Source organism: Gopherus evgoodei, chromosome 3 (assembly GCF_007399415.2).
Source record: "Gopherus evgoodei ecotype Sinaloan lineage chromosome 3, rGopEvg1_v1.p, whole genome shotgun sequence".
NCBI classification, from domain to species: Eukaryota; Metazoa; Chordata; order Testudines; family Testudinidae; genus Gopherus; species Gopherus evgoodei.
In genome coordinates, this window is record NC_044324.1 from 5,135,261 (window position 1) to 5,153,444 (window position 18,184).

Below are 18,184 nucleotides of genomic sequence, written 5' to 3' on the forward strand. Positions count from 1 at the left end.
TCCTGGCTCTGGGAGCAGACAGGGACCTAGTGGTTAGAGCGGAGGACGGGGAGCCAGGACTCCTGGGTTCTGTTCCTGGCTCTGGGAGCAGACAGGGACCTAGTGGTTAGAGCGGAGGACCGAGAGCCAGGACTCCTGGGTTCTGTTCCTGGCTCTGGGAGCAGACAGGGACCTAGTGGTTAGAGCGGAGGACCGGGAGCCAGGACTCCTGGGTTCTGTTCCTGGCTCTGGGAGCAGACAGGGACCTAGTGGTTAGAGCGGAGGACGGGGAGCCAGGACTCCTGGGTTCTGTTCCTGGCTCTGGGAGCAGACAGGGACCTAGTGGTTAGAGCGGAGGACCGGGAGCCAGGACTCCTGGGTTCTGTTCCTGGCTCTGGGAGCAGACAGGGACCTAGTGGTTAGAGCGGAGGCCTGGGAGCCAGGACTCCTGGGTTCCTAGCTCTATATGTGACTCGCTCTGTGGCTGTGGCTAAGGTGGGGCTCTTGCCCAGGCCTGACTGCCCGTCTCTGGAGCGGGGCAGTGGCAGTGACCTCAGGGCTGCTCACCGCAGTCCCGCTCGTCCGTGCCATCCCCGCAGTTGTCGATGCCGTCGCACTGACGCCCAATCCACAGGCACACGCGGTCGTTCTTGCAACGGAACGGTCGGCCAGGCGGGCACTGGAACCTCACTGTGCCGGCGACAGACAGGCGGAGCCGGTGAACCGAGACGCCACTGCCTGGCTCAGCCCCCTCCCCACTACAAACAGGCCCAGGGGCCAGGACTCCATCGCAGGGCCTGGCTGGAGAACCTGGCTTCAAACTGGTCTGACCCAAAACTCCCTGGAAATCCCCCAGACTCAGAGGCCCATAAACTGCGCTCCGCTCCCCACAGCCTGTGCCCCTTCCTGGGCTGACCCCCCAAAACCTCTGCTCCCCCTCCCAGAAGTGACACTCTGCCCGTTCCCCAGCTCGGCCTCACCTGCTAGGCCAGTCACTTGGGCTCTGTGAGCTGCTCACAAGCACCCGGGGTCCAGGCTATCAGCCCACAGAGCCTGCCCAGTTGCAGAGCACGGGTGTTACCAGCACCCGCCGCCCATGTCTGACCCCGACTCAAACAGGTCAGCCCTCAGAGAACTGTGAGCCGCAGGCAGAGACTGGGGAGACCGGGGCCCCCCAGGGCCTGGCGGTGACAGGGAATTGCCTGGGTGGGAGAGCCGGTGATCCATGCCCCATGGGGCAGAGGGAGGCAAAAGGACCCAGTGCTCCCCCCAGACCAAACTGGAGCCCCTCCACGCTAACCTCCAAACTCTCTGTTCCCCTCGATCCCTGCCAATCGGACCAGGGATCAAATTCCTTCCTGCCTCCCCAGGCTGGCAATGGGCTGACCCTGAGCATGACACCAGATGGGACAGAGGATTTTTTGGGTCAGCTCAGGGCGCCATCCACCCCGTCCTGCTGCAGCTTCATTTCCAAAAGGTTCGCCCTCACGTGCCCACGCCTCCCGGAGCCCCGCTCCAGCAGCAGCACTCTCCCCCCTACCCCCATGCGTGGAGGCGGGTTAGCCAGGGAGCGGCACCGGGCAGGGGGCACTCACAGCATTCCTCGGGGTTCTCGTCCGAGTTGTCCCCACAGTCGTCCTCTCCGTCGCACTTCCACGCCAGCGGCTTGCACAGGGTGTTGTTGCACTGGAACTCGTCCAGGGGGCAGGTGCGCACTGTGGGGAAGGGGGGACGGGCATGTCAGGGCCTGCGCTCGTGGGGAGGGGGACTGGAGCTTGCTGGAGCTTCCTTAGCCAACTGATCGGAAAGGAGCCCAGGAGACTGATCCCAGGCCAGGGGCAGCGCTCCCCATCCAGCCACAGTGGCCCGTGGACCTGCGGGGCAGACACCCAGCAGCAGGTTTTTGCCCTCTATTTATTGGCAGGCACGGCCCTGCAATGCAAATGCAAATGCCCGACTGCACATGCAGGTTGGGTGTATGGTTGCATGCCAGCACGGCTGGCTCCCTCATTAGGCTCCAGGGTTAACGCGGCCGTGAGTTGTGTGTGTGTGTGAGCCCTTCCGTTGCACTGTTGTTACCCCCAGTGCCGCAGTTCTCCTCGTCGCTGCCGTCCATGCAGTCGGCGTCAGCATCACAGCGCCAGCGCATGGGGATGCAGTGCCCGTTCTTGCACTGGAACTGGTCGAACTCGCATCGCAGCGTGCAGTCCTTCTGTAGGGCGGGAGGAGACAGTGGGTGAACGAGGGGTGCCCAGGGAGACAGGACACAGCCCTGCAGAAAACCCCACCAGGGCGAAAATGAGGATGGGCTCTGGCAGAGCCAGCCCCGGTGAGTCACAAGCTACCCAGGTGCCAGGCCGGTTGCCCACGAGCAGGAGGCCCCAGCCCTACTGGCAGCTGCAGGAGCTTGGACCCTAGAGCTCAGAGGGGCAGGTCAGGGCTGGCTGACACGGGGAAGCTGCCCCCTCTCTCCATCCATACCTCGTCGGAGCCGTCGGCGCAGTCGTGGTCCCCGTCACACTTCCACCGGCCGGCGATGCAGCGTCCGTTGGCGCAGGAGAACTCGCTCTCTGAGCAGGGCCTGGGTGCTGGAGGCAGAGGGGAGAGAAGGTGGGGCGGCCCCGGTGAGCGGCGTGGCTAACCAGGCGGGCGGGAGCGGACACAGACACTCATTCAGCAGCGCCGGGGGAGCAAGCAGAGCTGAGGAAATGGCCACAGAGGTGCATGGCTCATATTGACTTCAAATGCCACCTCCAGCTTCCCCAGAGGGACAAGGCGGGAAGGGAGAGAGGGACAGTCCCAGCTCTAGCTACCCCCTCTGGCTGCAGCTCCATCCCTAATCCCCGCCCCCTGGGAGCCCCCGCACAGAAGGAGGGGGCGCTCCCGTGCAGGGACAGGCCAAGACTGACCGGTCAGCAGCTATGGCGCTTGTGCACTGGCTGCGGGCAGCTGCCACCCCTGGTGGCGGTGGGACAGGTGGAATGCGTTTAACCTCCTGGCACTCGCTTGCTGTGTCGCGGAGCTGCTCTGAATGTCACAGCAATCCTGGCTCGGAACGGGGATCTGCTCCCGCCCCCATAACGCATGGCTTTGCTGGCCCCAGCCTGGAGGAACCCGCTGAAATACTTTCACCCCCATCTCCTGCTCCACCCGGGGGAGATCATGCGCCATGTCCCCTCTGGAGGCAGCAAGAGGGTGGGATGGGAGGTGCAGACGGGGGCTGAGGCTGGGGAGAGCAGACCAATCTGGGTCAATCTGTAGTAGCAGATGGGGTGGGGGAAGAACTTGGAGCTAAGTACGAGCCATGCATGGGTCCCGGTTGGTTCCGGAGGCGGTAATATTTAACCCTGGCTCTCTCTGTGCCCGGGGCCAGCAGATTCTGGGGAGGTTCAGCTGATGAGGTTCAGAATGACTGTCCGGGTCGGTCTCTCACCTGCTCCCCATCCCCTCTGCTCCAGGTTGGCTGGTTGATTTATTTACTGAACACTTTACATGGAATTAAGAAGATTTTGGCAGGAACCTACCTCTGAGCGCCCCGTAACGACAGTGTGAAAATGGAGAAAAACGTAAGATGAGGTGAAATGGCACAAACTCAAATACACGACATGAGAGCAACAGAAAGGAAAAAAAGAAATTCCATCCTAAAGCCTGGAAGGAGACTGGAGGGGCAAGGACCACGGTCCGAGAACCAGTTTACGCAGTCTGATTGGGCGAGGCTCGTCTCTACGCACATTCACGCTGGATCAGTTACATCAGTTTCGTTCACTTGGTGCCAACCCGTGTGGTGACACCCTGATTTCAGCTCAAGCTGATCCTAATCGGCTTCAGTTGAACTGCTATCAGGGTGTCCAGATGGCCTTCTGCCGCGGGTGTGTCTACACGGGAGCAGGTATGATTTCCATCCCTGCGTCCGGTGGAGACATACCTTCAATCGGTTTAAAATCACACCTTACTGGTGCAGCCGCAGAAGCAGATTAGCCGAAAGTGATTTAGTGCCGCATGGATCCTCTGACGTCGCACTTCAGCTAACCTGATCCAAGACACTGGGGAAGCAACTTAAGAGCAGCCACGCTGGGGAAGGGAAGGCTGCGCTCATGGAAACTACACCCCTTCCTACGTGGTGCCCAGATCCCAGCGCTGAGATCACCTTCCTGTCTCTCTCCAGGACACACAATAGACCGCGCTGGGGGAGCCAGGAGACACTTTGCTTACAGGGCAGCCCCCTGATGCAGCTTCCAAGGAAGCAGCCCCACGTGCATCAGCTCATCGACCCGTCCAAGAGCAGCCCAGCGGGTTCTCCTGTCTGCCCCCCAGTTTGACTCCAGCAGCAGAACCAACCCATGCCTGCCTGCCTGCCTGAGCATGGGGCCGTGCATCCGCCACAGGCTTCCCCCAGCTGGAGGAGGCCGAGTCCTGTCCCCCCGCCCCGGGCTAGCACGGGGCTGACGGTGGCACGTACTGCAGCTCTCCTCGTCTGAGTTGTCCCCGCAGTCGTTGTCGTAGTCACACTGCCAGCGGCCTGGCACACACCGGTTGTTCTTGCAGCGGAACTGGTATGGCTCACAGGTACGCTCATCTGCCATGAAAGGGGGGTGGGGGGAGGGAGAGGCCAGGAATGAGGGTGGTGAAGTGGGAAAAAAAGACCAATGTCAATTTCATCTGCCCACCCGGGGGGCAGGCACCCCAGTGAGGTGTGAGTGTGCTGAATGCAGGTGCCCTGCCCCAAGAGGTGGAGTGCCGTGAGCAGATCTACAGAGGACAAGAGAGGCAGCCGTGACCCCCTCAGAGCCCATCAGCCCCCCCACCCCCGATCCGCGGAGCCCAGTCCCCGGAACGTAGCAGAAGATGCAAGAGGCACTCAGCCCGGCCCTGCTGCCCGTAGCACCAGCTCACCGCATTCCTCCTTGGGCTCGTCTGAGCTGTCTCCGCAGTCGTCCTCCCCGTCACATTTCCAGCGTGCTGGGATGCATCGGCCCGAGTCCTTGCACCTGAACTCGTCCACACCACACGTCATTTGTGCTGGAGTTGGGGGAGAAGAGGCGGAGGGGAGTTAGTGTCGGCGTGGGCCAGCACTCACCTCTTTGCCCGCCCCCACTGAGGGCTCCCCACGTTGCAGCCCCTGTGGCTGAAGGATAGAGCTGTGGGGTCCTCAGTCTACATCCCAGCGGGCCAGTTGTCCCCAGCACAAAGCCTCCATCCCTGCCAGCAACGGGGCTCAGCCGGGGCACAAAGGGGGGCAGGATGCCGCAGGCTCCAAGGCTGCCAGCCCTCCCTCCCCCGGCACCAGGGGAGCGGCTCCTTACTGCAGTTGGCGGGCTCGTCCGATCCGTCCACGCAGTCGTTGTCTCGGTCGCACACCCAGACGCGGGGGATGCAGCGCTTGGTGACGGCACACTGGAACTGGTTGGGGGCGCAGGTCACCTCCGCTGCGCGGGGGACACAAAGGAAACGGGCGTCAGGGGGGCCCTGCAGCAGAAACTGAGGCTCCCAGCGCAGATGGATTTGGGGGCCTGGGGAAAAGTGCCCAGCAATGCTCCTGGACGCCGCAGCAGCCTCTGAGTCACAGCTGGGATAATCAGGAGCCTCTTTTCCCACAGCGACATGATGGGCAGCGCAGGCACATTACATGGGTGGCCCTGAGGTGGCTCGAGAGAGAATTCCTCCCTCTGGCCTCAAAAGCAGGGATAAGCCCTTTCTAATTAACACCAAGGCTAACTGAGCCCCCACCCAGTGAGCCCTGGGGACGAGAGGATGGGAACAAGGCAGTGCCTTTCAAACGGCATGAGGAAATGCTGTTTGGCTAGTTGGTAACCTGTGGAACTCACTGCTACTAGATATTGGACATAAGTCTTTATCTGAATCAGAACAGCAGCGACTCCAGCCGGGATACAGCGAACAGGGCTGGCCATGCTGTAGACAGCAGAGCGAGGGGAGGAAGCAAGCTCCCTCCCGCCCAGTCACACTGAGCTCCCGCAGGCAGGAGCCCCCCCACCCTCCCCAGCACCCATTGCGGGGAGGTCACTCACGACAATCCTTCTCGTCCTCGCCGTCCCCGCAGTTGTCCTGCCCGTTGCAACGGAAGATCCCAGGGATGCAGCGGTTGGTGTTGGTGCATTTGAACTGGCTGGGCAGGCAGACGTGGATATCTGGACAGAAAAGGGGACACAGTGAGCGGAGAGCTCGCTCCTGGCTTGGACCTGCAGTGCCGCTATTGGGACACTGTAGGATCAGAAGCCCTGCTGGGGACGCAGGCGTCCGGGGGCCATACCGCAGTTGGCCTCGTCCGAGTTGTCCTGGCAGTCGTTGTCTCCATCGCAGATGAAGGCCGGGTTGGTGCAGATCCCGGTGGAGCACTGGAACTGTCCTGGGCGGCACTTGAATTCAGCTGGGGGAGAGAGAAGGGAGGTGGTGACGCCTCGCACCGGATGAGCCCTGGCATTTCCGCAGCGCTGGGAGACGCTCACAGGGCAAACCTGCCTGCCCCAGGGACCCTGGACTGCCAGCACCACTAGCACAGGCCCCTACTGCATGAGCCAAAGGAGTAGCCCCACTAGCCGAGAGCGGCAGTAGGCTGTTACCCCACCATGAGGAGGCACTCCTCCTCACACTGGAGCCAATGGGGCTGCAGAGGTGGCGGGAAACTGGCCCACAACTTGTTTACAAAAATCAGATATAAATCATTTCACCCCTCACTGAAATGCAGCCACCTCTGGGGTGGGACATGGCTGCTGTTTAACAGCATGCAGCAACACTACACAGCCCATGAGAAGAGGGTGCAAAGAAGACTCCCGTCTGCAATTAAAAGCAGGAGGAAGATTTCAGGGAGCTGCAGGGCACTGGCCATTAAACACCCCATTACTGCAAGAACCACCTGGGCTCATTAACAACCAAGTCTAAGGACTCAGCTGCGTAGCCCCCTGCCCGCAGTGTCAGGCCAAGAGGAGAGCACCCCCTGCTGAGTCACCAGCACTCTCCCATGCAGGCGGTCGGCAGGCCCAGCGCTGCTCAGCTGCGGGGTCCCACCCCGCCCCCAGCCAGACCCTGTGCTGCTCTCCGCTCCCCAGGCAGCAGCAGGGCCGGGTTTTGAACCCTTTGCCAAGCTGGCCCCTAGGACTCTGTGAGGGGAGTGGAGCTGGGAGGGAACAAACCCCTCTGACTCATAAACCACCTGGTTCCTGGGGTGGTGGGGTGGGGCGCAGCGAGGTTCTCCCTGTGGCGCCCCGGCGGGAAGGGCTGCCTGGGGCTCTGCGGCTGGCAGATCTTGCCAAGATGCCAACAGGGAGCCCGGGGTAACTGGCTTTCAGGGCTGGAGCAAAGGATCCGTTTCATTCCCAGCCTGCTAAACGTTTCATCCCCACACACGGCGCCGGGGACGCCTCCAGGGCCTGGAATTCTCCGCTGACGGGAGCCATGCTGGGAGTGGCGGCTGCTGGAGCAGGGGACCCCACCCTACTTTCCGAGCGGGCAGGGGCAGGGCCCCCTATGCCTCTCCTTGGGGTCACTGATGGGGCTGGGAGCCCAGCCCCTGGGGGTGGGAGCAGCAGCGCCTGGGTCTGGCTGTGCCCCCCCGCCCCCCATCACTCACGGCAATCCTCGGGCTCATCCGAGCGGTCCCCGCAGTCATCCTCCGTGTCGCATTTCCACCAGAAAGGGATGCATTTGTCGTTCTTGCAAACGAACTGCGGCAGAGAGACGAGGCCGTGAGGCTGGCTCCAGGCAGGGCCCAGGGGCAGCAGCATGGGGGCCACCCCCAAGACCAACTGGGACAGGGAACTTTCCCCTCTGGGTCTCTCTCCCTGCTCTACCCCTGCCCAGCATTCCCCCCCCCCCACAGAGCTGGGATGACGCGGTGCCTACCCTGACTCCCCCACATCTCCCCTCTCTGAAGCCTCAGCCCCGTATCTCCAGGGGGCCAGGAGTAAGAGACTCCAGCCTTGAAACATCCCGTCTCCAAGTCTGGCTGCGGTTACACGTAGACACCGGGGCCCTGGCAGCAGCGGGTTACCTGGCTGGCTGTGCAGTTGGAGATGCAGGTCTTGCCGTCGCCGCCCAGGTAGAAGTTGGTGGGGCAGGCGCACTTGTGGCTGCCGCCCGGGGACAGGAGACACAGGTTGCTACAGCCGCCGTTGTTGGTTTTGCAGGGGTGGCTGGGGACTGGGGAGAAGAGAGAGCGCACTGGGGTGAGACCATCCGGGGGCGCAGCGGACTCCTGACCCCCGCTCTGCAGGTGGCCCCCCTCCCTCGCTGTGTGTCACCCCTGCACATACTTCCTCCACCGCCTCTCCTTCACCCTCATCCCAGCTCCACTCCGCACAGGGCTGGACCCCAATGGGTGAGCCCCAGCCCCACGCAATCCGGAGCATCCCATGGGAAGCGGAGCCGGGCAGCGGTCTGATCCAAGCGCAGACCCAGAAGGTCCCCAGCCACCCCCACTGGATCCCAAGCCACCTGCCAGGTCCTGATCCCAGACTCCAGAAGCCGCAGGTGAGCGTGTGTGGGCTGGAGACAGCCCGGCTGGCAGGTCAGACACTGGATGGCAAGTGTGGGGCTGGTGACTCATTTCCCAAGCGACCCTCCGCCATTTAGGCAGCTGGGCACGAGGATGCATCTCAAACTAGAGCCACAGTCAGGATCCAGATGCCAGAGCCTCGGGCGCTCACCCCCTCAGTGCCAGCTGGGCCCCCGCCCCTCCCTCAGAACCCCCAGGGGAACGGTGTGAAATCAGGGAGCCTTGTGCCTTGGCCCCCCAGGGCCGCGGTTCCCCGTTGCTGACCCGGCTCCTGGCGACAGCCCCCCGCCCAGGGCTCCCTCCCGCTCACCATCCGGCTGGCGGTAGGCGTGATAGATGTGGATGTCCATGGGCCGGTGCAGGGTGCTGATCAGCATGGACTTGTTGGCTCCGGTGGTCTTGTGGGCTCGGTTGATGGACTTGGTCTCCCAGTCGGTCCAGTAGATGTAGTCCTCGAAGAGGGTGAGTGCAAAGATGTGCGGGATGTCCTGGCTCAGCACTGCAGGGAGAGGGGGCGGCTCAGGCCAGGCAGGGACGCAGCCCCCGGCCCCAGGGGGAACCCCGAGTCGTGCAGGACGGAGCACAGCGGCCCTGTGCCACTAGGTGTGCACGTGGCGCCCTCTACAGGCCAGACACTGCAATCACCTGCTGCTGAGTCACCTACAGGCCGTGGCCCCCGGCAGAGCCCGGGGGTTCGAGCCCCTAAACCTGGGAGATGCCAGGCCACTCGAGCCGGGGACTGGAAGTGGGCAGGGGATGTGATTTTAAGACGACTTTAATATTAAAATATGTGAGCTTGGCTGCACCAGCATTAATTATCCCTCTGCACGCCTATGAAGCAGGGGCCGATCACCTGCCTTGCGCGACAGCAGCGTGGCTCTCTGCGAATCCCACAGCTGGTACAGCTCATCCCTAGCTCCCATATAGGGAAACTGAGGCAAGAAGCAACAGGGAGATCATTTGCCCAAGGGCACAGATGGAGTCAGCAGCAGAGCTGGGATCAGAACCCAGGAGTCCTGGCTCCCAGTTCCAGGCTAAAACCATTTGTGTTTGACCGAAAGCTGCAGCTCCCGGCTGGCCTCACCAATGTGCCGGTTGGAGCCGTCCAGACTGGCGAACTCAATGTAGTCCTCCCGGGCATCAGCCCAATAAATCCGGCTGTTGATGTAGTCCAGGGTGAGGCCATTGGGCCAGGTGATCTTGGTGTCTACGATGACGCTCCGGTTGGTGCCGTCCATGCCGATCTTGCCAATCAGGGAGTGGTCACCCCAGTCTGTCCAGTACAGGTAACTGGGGCACAAAGGGAACAGCAACGAGAGAGGCTGAGTCAACCGAAACAGCATCAGCAGCCCTGCTACAGCGTCCTTCTGTCCGCCACACAGGAGGGGAAACCGAGTCACCAAGCGGTAGTGGGGTTTCCCAGCGTGTAAGAGGCAGAGCTGGGAGTGGGAACAGAACCCCGGAGTCCTGACTCCAGGCACTCCGCTCAGAAAAGAAATCCTGGGGGGTGCCATGGGCAGGAGCTGATGCGCCAGCCCACGGAAGGGAGCTCGGAGCGTCCTACGTCCGGGAACAAGGGAAAGGTGAGACCCGGCCATGCCCCCTCACCCGTTCTGCACGTCCACCACCAGTGCCCGCGGCTCCCGCAGCCCCGAGTTCACCAGCACTGTGCGATAGGCCCCGTTCAGCTTCGACACCTCGATGGTGTCTCTGCCCTTGTCGCACCAGTACAGGTTCCCGCCCACCCAGTCCACGGCCAGCCCGTCGGGATTGCTGAGACCGGTGCGGTGAAGAACCTGCTGGGAGAACAGGACAAGTCAGAGCCTGTTCACAGAGAGGACCCCACCCTGCTTCCACCCAGAGACCCTACCCGGCCCAACCCCTAACGCCCAGGACAGTGTGTCCTGCCCTGGGACCCTGCCCCATTCCCTCAGGGACATGGGGCCCCACCCAGAGACCCTGCCCCGTCCCAGGTACGCATGGCCCTGCCCAGCAGCCCCACCCCACTCCCCTGGGAAGGTGAGCCCCCTCTGGAAGCCCCGCCCCGCTCCCCACCAGGCCCCCCAAGAGGGCACCCCCTGGGGGAGCCCAGCGCCCACCTGGACGTTGCTCCCATTAATGTGCATGCGGCGGATCATGCTGCCCTGCGTGGTGACGTCCGTCCAGTAGATCATCTGCTCCCTGTAGTCGAAGTCCAGAGCCACGGCGTTGTTCAGCCCCTGGGGCCAGCGCAGCCCAGAGGAAGATGCATTAGGCCTCGCGCTGATGCCCCTCACTGGCCGGGGGGGTGGCAAGGGGGGCACTGCCACAGTTGCTTTTTAACTGGGCCTTCCTTAAAAACAGAGCCACCTCCTGCCCCTCCCCACCCATGATTCCAAGCCTCTGTACTCAAGAGGTTTAAAACAACGACAGCCAACGTTTACGTAGGACCTACCATAGATGCAACCAGCTACCAAGGACCTATTAGAATCACAGGACTGGGAGGGACCTCGAGAGGTCTCTGGTCCCGTCCCCTGCACTCATGGCCGGGCTCAGTATTATCTAGACCATCCCTGACAGGTGTTTGTCCAATCGGCTCTTAAAAATCTCCAGTGACGGAGATTCCAGAACCTCCCTGGGCAATTTATTCCAGTGCTTAGCCACCCTGACAGCCAGGCAGTTTTTCCTAATGTCCAACCTAAACTGCCCTTGCTGAAATTTAAGCCCACTGCTTCTTGTCCTATCCCCAGAGGTTAAGAACAATTCTTCTTCTTTCTCCTTGTAACAACCTTTCATGTACTTGAAAACTGATGTCATGTCCCCTCTCAGTTGTCTCTTCTCCAGACTAAACAAACCCAATTTTTTCAATCTTCCCTCCCAGGTCATCTTTTCTAGACCTTTGATCATTTTTGTTGCTCTTCTCTGGATTTTCTCCAATTTGTCCACATCCTTCCTGAAATGTGGCGCCCAGAACAGGACACAATACTCCAGCTGAGGCCTAACCAGCGCAGTCCTACTGTTTGCGTAGGGCCTACCATATTTGCAGCCAGCTACCAAGGAGCTCCTTTGCGAGCTGGACTGGCGTTAGCGCTCACAGCAGGAAGCGAGACGGAGCCTCCCCCACCCTGCCTCCCGAGCAGTGGGCACGTCTCGGGCACAGGGGCAAAGCAGAGGTAGAAGGAGGGTCCAACACCCACCCAGCCTGCATGGCTGCGGGTTGGGCTGGGGCCTCCAAGGAGCTGCCCTTAAACCAAGGGAGCCTTTTCCCCGAGCCCCAAACCTGACGGGGGAGAAGGGGTGCAATCCCCCCCAGGAGACAGCCCACCCTACCCCAACCGGAGCAGCCCAGCTCAAGGCCACGCCTGAGCTGCTGCCCAGATGCAGACGCCCCACTTCCGGCAGCACCTGTTTGAGCAGCGTGTAGTTGGAGCCGTCCAGGTTGAGTTTCCTCAGGTAGTAGCGGTTGGCGAAGATGAGGAAGGGCTCTTCGTCTGCAGGGGAAAGCCAGGAGGCGCGTCAGACGGGGTCAGATCCCCCCTCCCCAGGCACAGACACACTCCGATGCTGTCCTCAGCTTTGCATGGGCCCTGCAGCTAGTGGCAACTGCCCCCCCAGCCACCAACCCTCTGAATGGAGCCGGCCAAAGGCACTGAGGTCTGCACTGCGGCAGGCCAAGCCTGGACTTCTCCAGCCTGCCCCACAGTCGTCAGCCAGAAACCACCCAGCAAAGCCGCCGGGGGAACCAGATTCCCTGGTGTGACACTGGCTCAGCCCAGCAAGGGCGCACGGCAACACAGCCTGCCAGGCCAGACCTGACGGGCGCTCTCCTTGAGCCCCTTGGTGCAGAGATACCAACGAAGCGTCCAACCCCTCGGACACGGCAGGATCCTTCGCAAACCTGCTCCCCCGACCGCCGGCAGGCAGAGCCCCTCGGCGCAGGCCCCCGGGAGCTGCTCTCACCTGAGACGGCTTTGCAGCTGGTCGGGTGGTCGGGCTTGAGTTTGTAGCCCTCTACGCACAGGCACTTGAAGCTCCCCAGCGTGTTGATGCATTTCTGGCTGCAGGGGTAGGTGCTGGTGCATTCATCAGTGTCAATGCAAGTCTTCCCGTCGTCTTTCAGTCTGTACCCAGGCCGGCATCTACACTGCAGGAGGCAGCAGGAAGCAGTTACCAGCATCCCTGCAGCACGGAGGGGCATACACGCGCGCACCGACCGTGCACACCCCAGGGCACAAACAGGCACACACCTGGACGTGCCCAAACGGCGGGAGCGCGCACCATCACCGCACGTGCACATGCACAAATACACAGCCAAGGTATGCACAACTAGCAGGCGGGCATGCACGAAGCACACACGCAGTGCCTGGGCACACGTCTGCACAAATAGTGAATGCACACTCCCCCCCACGAACACCAGGCGTGCGCACACACAAATGGTGGACTAGCCGAGTGGGGAGCCATCTGACCCCCAACTCCCGCTCAGAGCCGCCGGGAGCCAGGCTCACTCGTCAGCTTCTCTTGCTCAACGGCCCTGCCGTCCCCCACGGCGCAGGGTGGGCCTGCCCCCCAGTGACCCAACCTTATAGCCGATCTTGAGGTCCTCGCACTCCTGGGAGCAGCCGCTCAGCTTCTTGTTGAGACACTCGTTAAGGAAGCAGTTCAGCTCGTCGGAGCCGTCGGCGCAGTCGTCGTTGTTGTCGCAGAGCAGGGCCTCGGGCACGCACCGGCCGTTCTTGCACAGGAAGAACGAGTCGTTGCACCTGCTCTCTGGAACAATGGCGGGGGGGTCACTGCAGACGCCAGGCTTGAGGGACCCCATCGACAGCCCTCCCCATGCACCAGCCGGGGCCACGCCCAGGGCTGGGCACACTGTCCCTTGCTGGCCAGGGGAGAAAGGGACCGAGTCCAGGGCCAAAGCACGAGAGACCCCACTGGGATGTAAGTGAGGGAAGGGGCAGAAACCATGGCAACGGCTCCGAACACCGTCCCTGGGCACCTACCGGAGCTGGTGCAGCGCGGGTTCTTGGGCGCCTCGTCCGAGTGGTCATGGCAGTCGAATTCCCCGTCACACTGCCACTGGCTGTTGCTGAGACAGCGGCCGTTGGCGCACCGGAACTCGTGGGGGCCGCAGGTCGGGTACTCTGCCGAGAGAGGGGACGTGGTCAGGCCAGCTGCCCCTGGCGCCAGGCCCTGTCCTCAGAGCTGGCGCAAGCGGAGCAGCGCATCACCACAGGCCGGCGCCCGGAGATGCAGGCACGGCACAGACAGGATTAGAGAAAGCTGGCACTTTGCTTGCCCCCGGTGCCCGGGAGCGGCCTTTTCCACAGGGGCTGGCAGCTCACGCAGCCTCACCCACCACTCTAATAAACTCAGTGGGAACTGGGTCTCGCCCACCCCCCTGCGTGTCTCGCTCAGAGCCGGGAGCCGTGGACCCAGGGCTGGGGGTGGGGGGGAGGCAGCCCCAGTTCCCCACCCCGTTCCACGCCGGCACCCACCGCACTCCAGGGACTCGTCGGAGCCGTCGCCGCAGTCATCGTCGTGGTCGCAGACGAAGTGCTTGGGGATGCACTGGCGGCTGGCGCACATGAACTCCCGCTCGTCACACGTGCTGTTGTACACTGCAACGAGGAGCCGCTTGTCAGCGCCCTGAGGCCAGGCCCCCCACAACTGCCCCCAGCCCTCACACAGGGGCCCAGGCTGGCAGACACAGGGCAAACTAGCCAGCTCTGCTTCACAACCCCTTCCCCGCCTTCGGAGAAATGTAGATGGGGAAACTGAGGCACGGGGCTGGGGGGCCCGAGGTCACGTGGGACTAGAATCCAGGTAGCCTGACTCCCGAGCAGCACCATCCGGTCCGCTGCAGCCTCTGGGTGATAGCACCGGAGTCCACTGCTCCCCGGCAATGGGACTCCCCAGCTTGCTGGCTCCTCGGCCCAGGGGCTCCCCGGCTCGCTGGCTGCCCTAGCCCACAGGCTACTGGCTCCCCAGCCCAGGGGCTCCCCAGGCCATAGGCTGCTCCCTTCCCCACCCCCCGAACCGAGCGCAGCCGCAGGGCGACTCACAGCAGCCAGCAGCTAAGGACTCGTCAGAGCCGTCGGCACAGTCCTTGTCTCCGTCGCAGAGCCAGCGCTCTGGCACGCACACGTATGTGCCCGGGCACTGGAAGGACCCTGAGCTGCAGGTGGTCAGCCCTGCAGGGGACAGAGGAGTGAGCAGGGCTTGCGGGGCAGCCAGACACACGCCAGTATTGAGAGAGAAGCAGGGTGGGGGGTGCCAGGAGGGCTCCCCCACAGAGGCTGTTTCCAGCGCAGCGAGGGGCCTGGGCACCTCACCCCCGTATGCCCCGAGAGGTCCTGGCGGGTGAGCTCAGCACATGCTGCCAGGGGTGCACTGGCTCCGTGCGCGGGGGCAACGTTCAGCTGAACGCCAGGTAGTTTTTGTGTCTGGGCCCCTTTGGGGTTGTCTCACATGATCACCAAAGCAGCCCACGCGGTCAGGACCCTGCCTGAGTGTGAATCCACCCCCACCCCCACCCCGGGGGACCTGCTGGCAGTCGCTCCCTCGGCCTGCCCCAGAAATAGGCAACACATCCACCATCCCCTCTAGTGAAGGGTCTTAGAAGAACTGGCAACCCAGTGAGTCATTCGCCCCCCTCACAGAGGGGTGGAGCCATCCCCCCTTATTTTGCAAATAGAGAAACTGAGGCACAGGGCAGTCACCTGGCAAATCAGTGCCAGAACCCAAGAGTCCCCACTCCCCACTCTGCTGCTCTCACCACTAGACTAACCTCCCAGATTCGGCAACAGAACCCAGGAGTCCTGGCTCCCAGCCCCCGAGCTCTAACCACTAGACATACCTCTCCTCCCCGAGCTGGGAACAGAACCCTGGAGTTCATACCACCCTCCTGCTCTAACCACTAGTCCCCACTCCCCCAAAGGTAAGGTACGGCTCTTTGGCTTTGCACTTCCAAGAGACACCCCTGTCCCCCTTCTGCCAGGCTTCCTTCCTCTCTCTGCCCCCCACCCCCCCGGGCAGGGGAGATGGGCTTACGGCAGCGGCTGTCTTCGTCGGAGCCATCCCCGCAGTCATCCGCTCCGTCGCACACCCACAGCTTGGAGATGCAGCGGTGGTTGTTGCACTCGAACTGCACAGGGTAGCAGAATTTATCTGGGAGGGAAGGGAGAGGCGGCGGTCAGGGAACAAGGGGGACAGGACGCTCGGCTGGGTGACTGTGGCTGTGGCTCAGGGCATGGGGCTGAGTGGTGGCTGGGTGGGTGACACCACCGGCTCTACGCTAGGCAGGGCCTAGATCGCATGGGGATCACGGGGACGGTGCACGCTGGATGTGGAAGTTCCACGTTGATAGGTTCTAAGTGATCAAAACTGGCGTTCTAGCAGCCCCCCAAGTTGAAGGCCAGCGAGAGCCTCACCCAGACAGGTATCTACCACCACCCTGATCGTTCTGTTCAGCCGTCTGACAACTCAAGGGTTGTCGGGTCACCTTCCCCGCACTCAACTCACGCCGGCCCCGAAATAAGCGTGAAGCTGTTGCACAAGACGTGTGCAAACGTGTAAGGGGCCCCTGCGCTCACGGCACCATAAAGCCAAGGCTGGGAAATTGGGTCTTTCTTCTTTAGAGAAGGGAAAAGTGGAGTGGCTGGTCTGCGCTAAGCACCCAGCCCCGGGGAGGGGGGAGCGGGTGATCCCTGATGTGAGATCCTCACTCACGTCATAGGAACCGGGAATAACACGACTGGGGGGGGGGCGCTCACTACAGTCTGTCCCCTCTGTGCTCTTCCTCCCACAACCCCACGCTCCCCGCCCCACGCACTTACTGCAGTGCGTCTCGTCTTCGCCATTCTCACAGTCGTTCTCCTTATCGCACGTCCAGGTCATGGGGATGCACCTCCCACTCGGGCAGGCAAAGTAATTGGCCGGGCACTTGGGTTTCCTCACTCCTGGGTGGGGGCAGGAAAGGCACCACGGTTCGTTCGGTGACACCAGCTGAGCCTGGCTACACCGCACAGCGAACCCTGGGCTTGGCTCTGCACACAGCTCCATCAGCCGGCGCAGTGTGGGGTCACCCAGAGAAACTCCCCTCCCCGCTGTGCTGGCTGGACCTTGACGGGGAGGGGATCCCGTTGTGCTGGCCGGACCCCGACTGGGAGGGGGTCCCGTTGTGCTGGCCGGACCCTGACCGGGACAGGGGCCCCGGGCCCTGAGATGCTGCCCAGACTCCGTCCGAGAGACGGACTAAACTGAGGCCCAGAGATGCAGGGACGTACCCAAGGTCAGCCGGACAGCATGTGGCAGAGCAGGGTATCCTCCCTGATCCCAGCCCTGTGCCTCCCCCACCCGTCCCCTGGGGCTAGATAGTCACTAACTCCCCAGGCAGGGACGCCTCTCCCCGTCCCTGTGTGCAATCGTTTGCTCTCAGCACAGCCGTGCGCCATTTCCTCCTCCCCTAATCCCACACAGCTGCACCCCCCCTCACCACACAGAGCTAGGGACCAGCAGTGCCCTGCCCTGCCATGGCTGCCTGCCGCGCTCCCTGGCCCCGTCCCCGGCCAGCCCCGCTCTCACCCGGGCAGTTCTGCTCGTCCGAGTAGTCCCCACAGTCGTTGGCTCCGTCGCACACCCAGGACGGGGCGTAGCACAGCGACGTGTGCTCACACTTCTGGAACGTCAGGCCTTTCACCCCCAGCTTGAAGTAGCTGCTGCAGTCGGTGGCGCCTATGGGAAAGCCCAGAGTGGCTACTGCCCTCGGCATGCGGGCCAGGGGCCAGCTCCCAGCCGCCACCCCACCGCATGTTCTGCGAATAGTACACGCACGGGCACATGCACACACACACCGTGCACACACTCAGTTACACACACACACACACTTGTCCTCCCTCCCCCATCATAGCCCTCCTCTATCACTGCCAAGGGAGAAGATCCCTTGCTGCCCTGGTGCCCCCCTGCTACCAGCCCTGCCCACCCCACGCCGATTCCTTCTGCCCGTCTCCCACGCCCAGCGTTTCGCTGCACCTCACTAAGTGCTTCTGAGGAGCTGTCGGGAGGCGGCACATCAGGGGCTGTGCAGAGTGGCCTGGAAGTGACAGGGCAGCCGGGCCTGTTGCCAGGACACAATAACCTGGCTTGGCCTCAGTCGGGAGGGGAGCGCGGGCGAGTTTCACCCCCGAAGAACCGGCTCACTGCAGGGTACAGGCCGGCAGAAGGGTCTGGGGGTGGGGGCAGCTCTGAGCCAGGGAAGGGAAGGGACACATGCCCTTGGGGGGGGCGAGGGGAGGTCCCCCCTGCACGGTGCCGACACTCACTGCAGTTCATCTCGTCAGACGCGTCCTCGCAGTCGATGAACTGGTTACAGCGGCTCGAGTTCCCGATGCAGCTCCCGTCCCGGCACCGGAACTCCATCATCGTGCAGCTGGTCTCTGCAACAAGGGGGGCAGACTGGAGCTATGGGGGGGCTTGGTGGGCAGCCCCTCATGCTCACTGCAATGGGGCATGCAGCCCCCCTCGCTCTCACTGCAATGGGGAGCACGCTGCCCATGCTAACGCTCAGTGGCAGAGTGCTCAGCTCTCCCTGCAGGACCCTGGTCCTTCCGAGAGGGGTTTGTGACCCTGCACCCCAGGCCAGGTACCCCTGGGTGAAGCGGTTGCAGAACGTTCCCACCAGGCCTGGCAGTCTTTGCCCAGGTGTAGCTGGCAGCACGG

At 62.6% G+C, this 18,184-nt stretch overlaps 1 protein-coding gene across 1 annotated transcript in view; it reads right to left on the reverse strand.

Moving 5' to 3' along the window:
• Window positions 1-18,184, reverse strand: part of LRP1 (LDL receptor related protein 1) — a 180,201-nt gene that overhangs the window by 11,219 nt on the left and 150,798 nt on the right. Inside the window, exons 48-72 of the mRNA XM_030554642.1 lie at window positions 17,788-17,901; window positions 17,051-17,200; window positions 16,303-16,425; window positions 15,518-15,634; window positions 14,530-14,658; window positions 13,963-14,085; window positions 13,468-13,608; window positions 13,047-13,234; window positions 12,428-12,611; window positions 11,873-11,958; window positions 10,588-10,707; window positions 10,097-10,284; window positions 9,573-9,778; window positions 8,799-8,987; window positions 7,985-8,133; window positions 7,565-7,658; window positions 6,248-6,364; window positions 6,006-6,125; window positions 5,283-5,405; window positions 4,873-4,998; window positions 4,439-4,555; window positions 2,461-2,567; window positions 2,059-2,191; window positions 1,575-1,694; window positions 547-669 (exon numbers count right to left, since the gene is read on the reverse strand). Coding sequence (XP_030410502.1) covers window positions 547-669; window positions 1,575-1,694; window positions 2,059-2,191; window positions 2,461-2,567; window positions 4,439-4,555; window positions 4,873-4,998; window positions 5,283-5,405; window positions 6,006-6,125; window positions 6,248-6,364; window positions 7,565-7,658; window positions 7,985-8,133; window positions 8,799-8,987; window positions 9,573-9,778; window positions 10,097-10,284; window positions 10,588-10,707; window positions 11,873-11,958; window positions 12,428-12,611; window positions 13,047-13,234; window positions 13,468-13,608; window positions 13,963-14,085; window positions 14,530-14,658; window positions 15,518-15,634; window positions 16,303-16,425; window positions 17,051-17,200; window positions 17,788-17,901 — 3,387 coding nt within the window. The remainder of the gene's footprint in view (window positions 1-546; window positions 670-1,574; window positions 1,695-2,058; window positions 2,192-2,460; window positions 2,568-4,438; window positions 4,556-4,872; window positions 4,999-5,282; window positions 5,406-6,005; window positions 6,126-6,247; window positions 6,365-7,564; window positions 7,659-7,984; window positions 8,134-8,798; window positions 8,988-9,572; window positions 9,779-10,096; window positions 10,285-10,587; window positions 10,708-11,872; window positions 11,959-12,427; window positions 12,612-13,046; window positions 13,235-13,467; window positions 13,609-13,962; window positions 14,086-14,529; window positions 14,659-15,517; window positions 15,635-16,302; window positions 16,426-17,050; window positions 17,201-17,787; window positions 17,902-18,184) is intronic.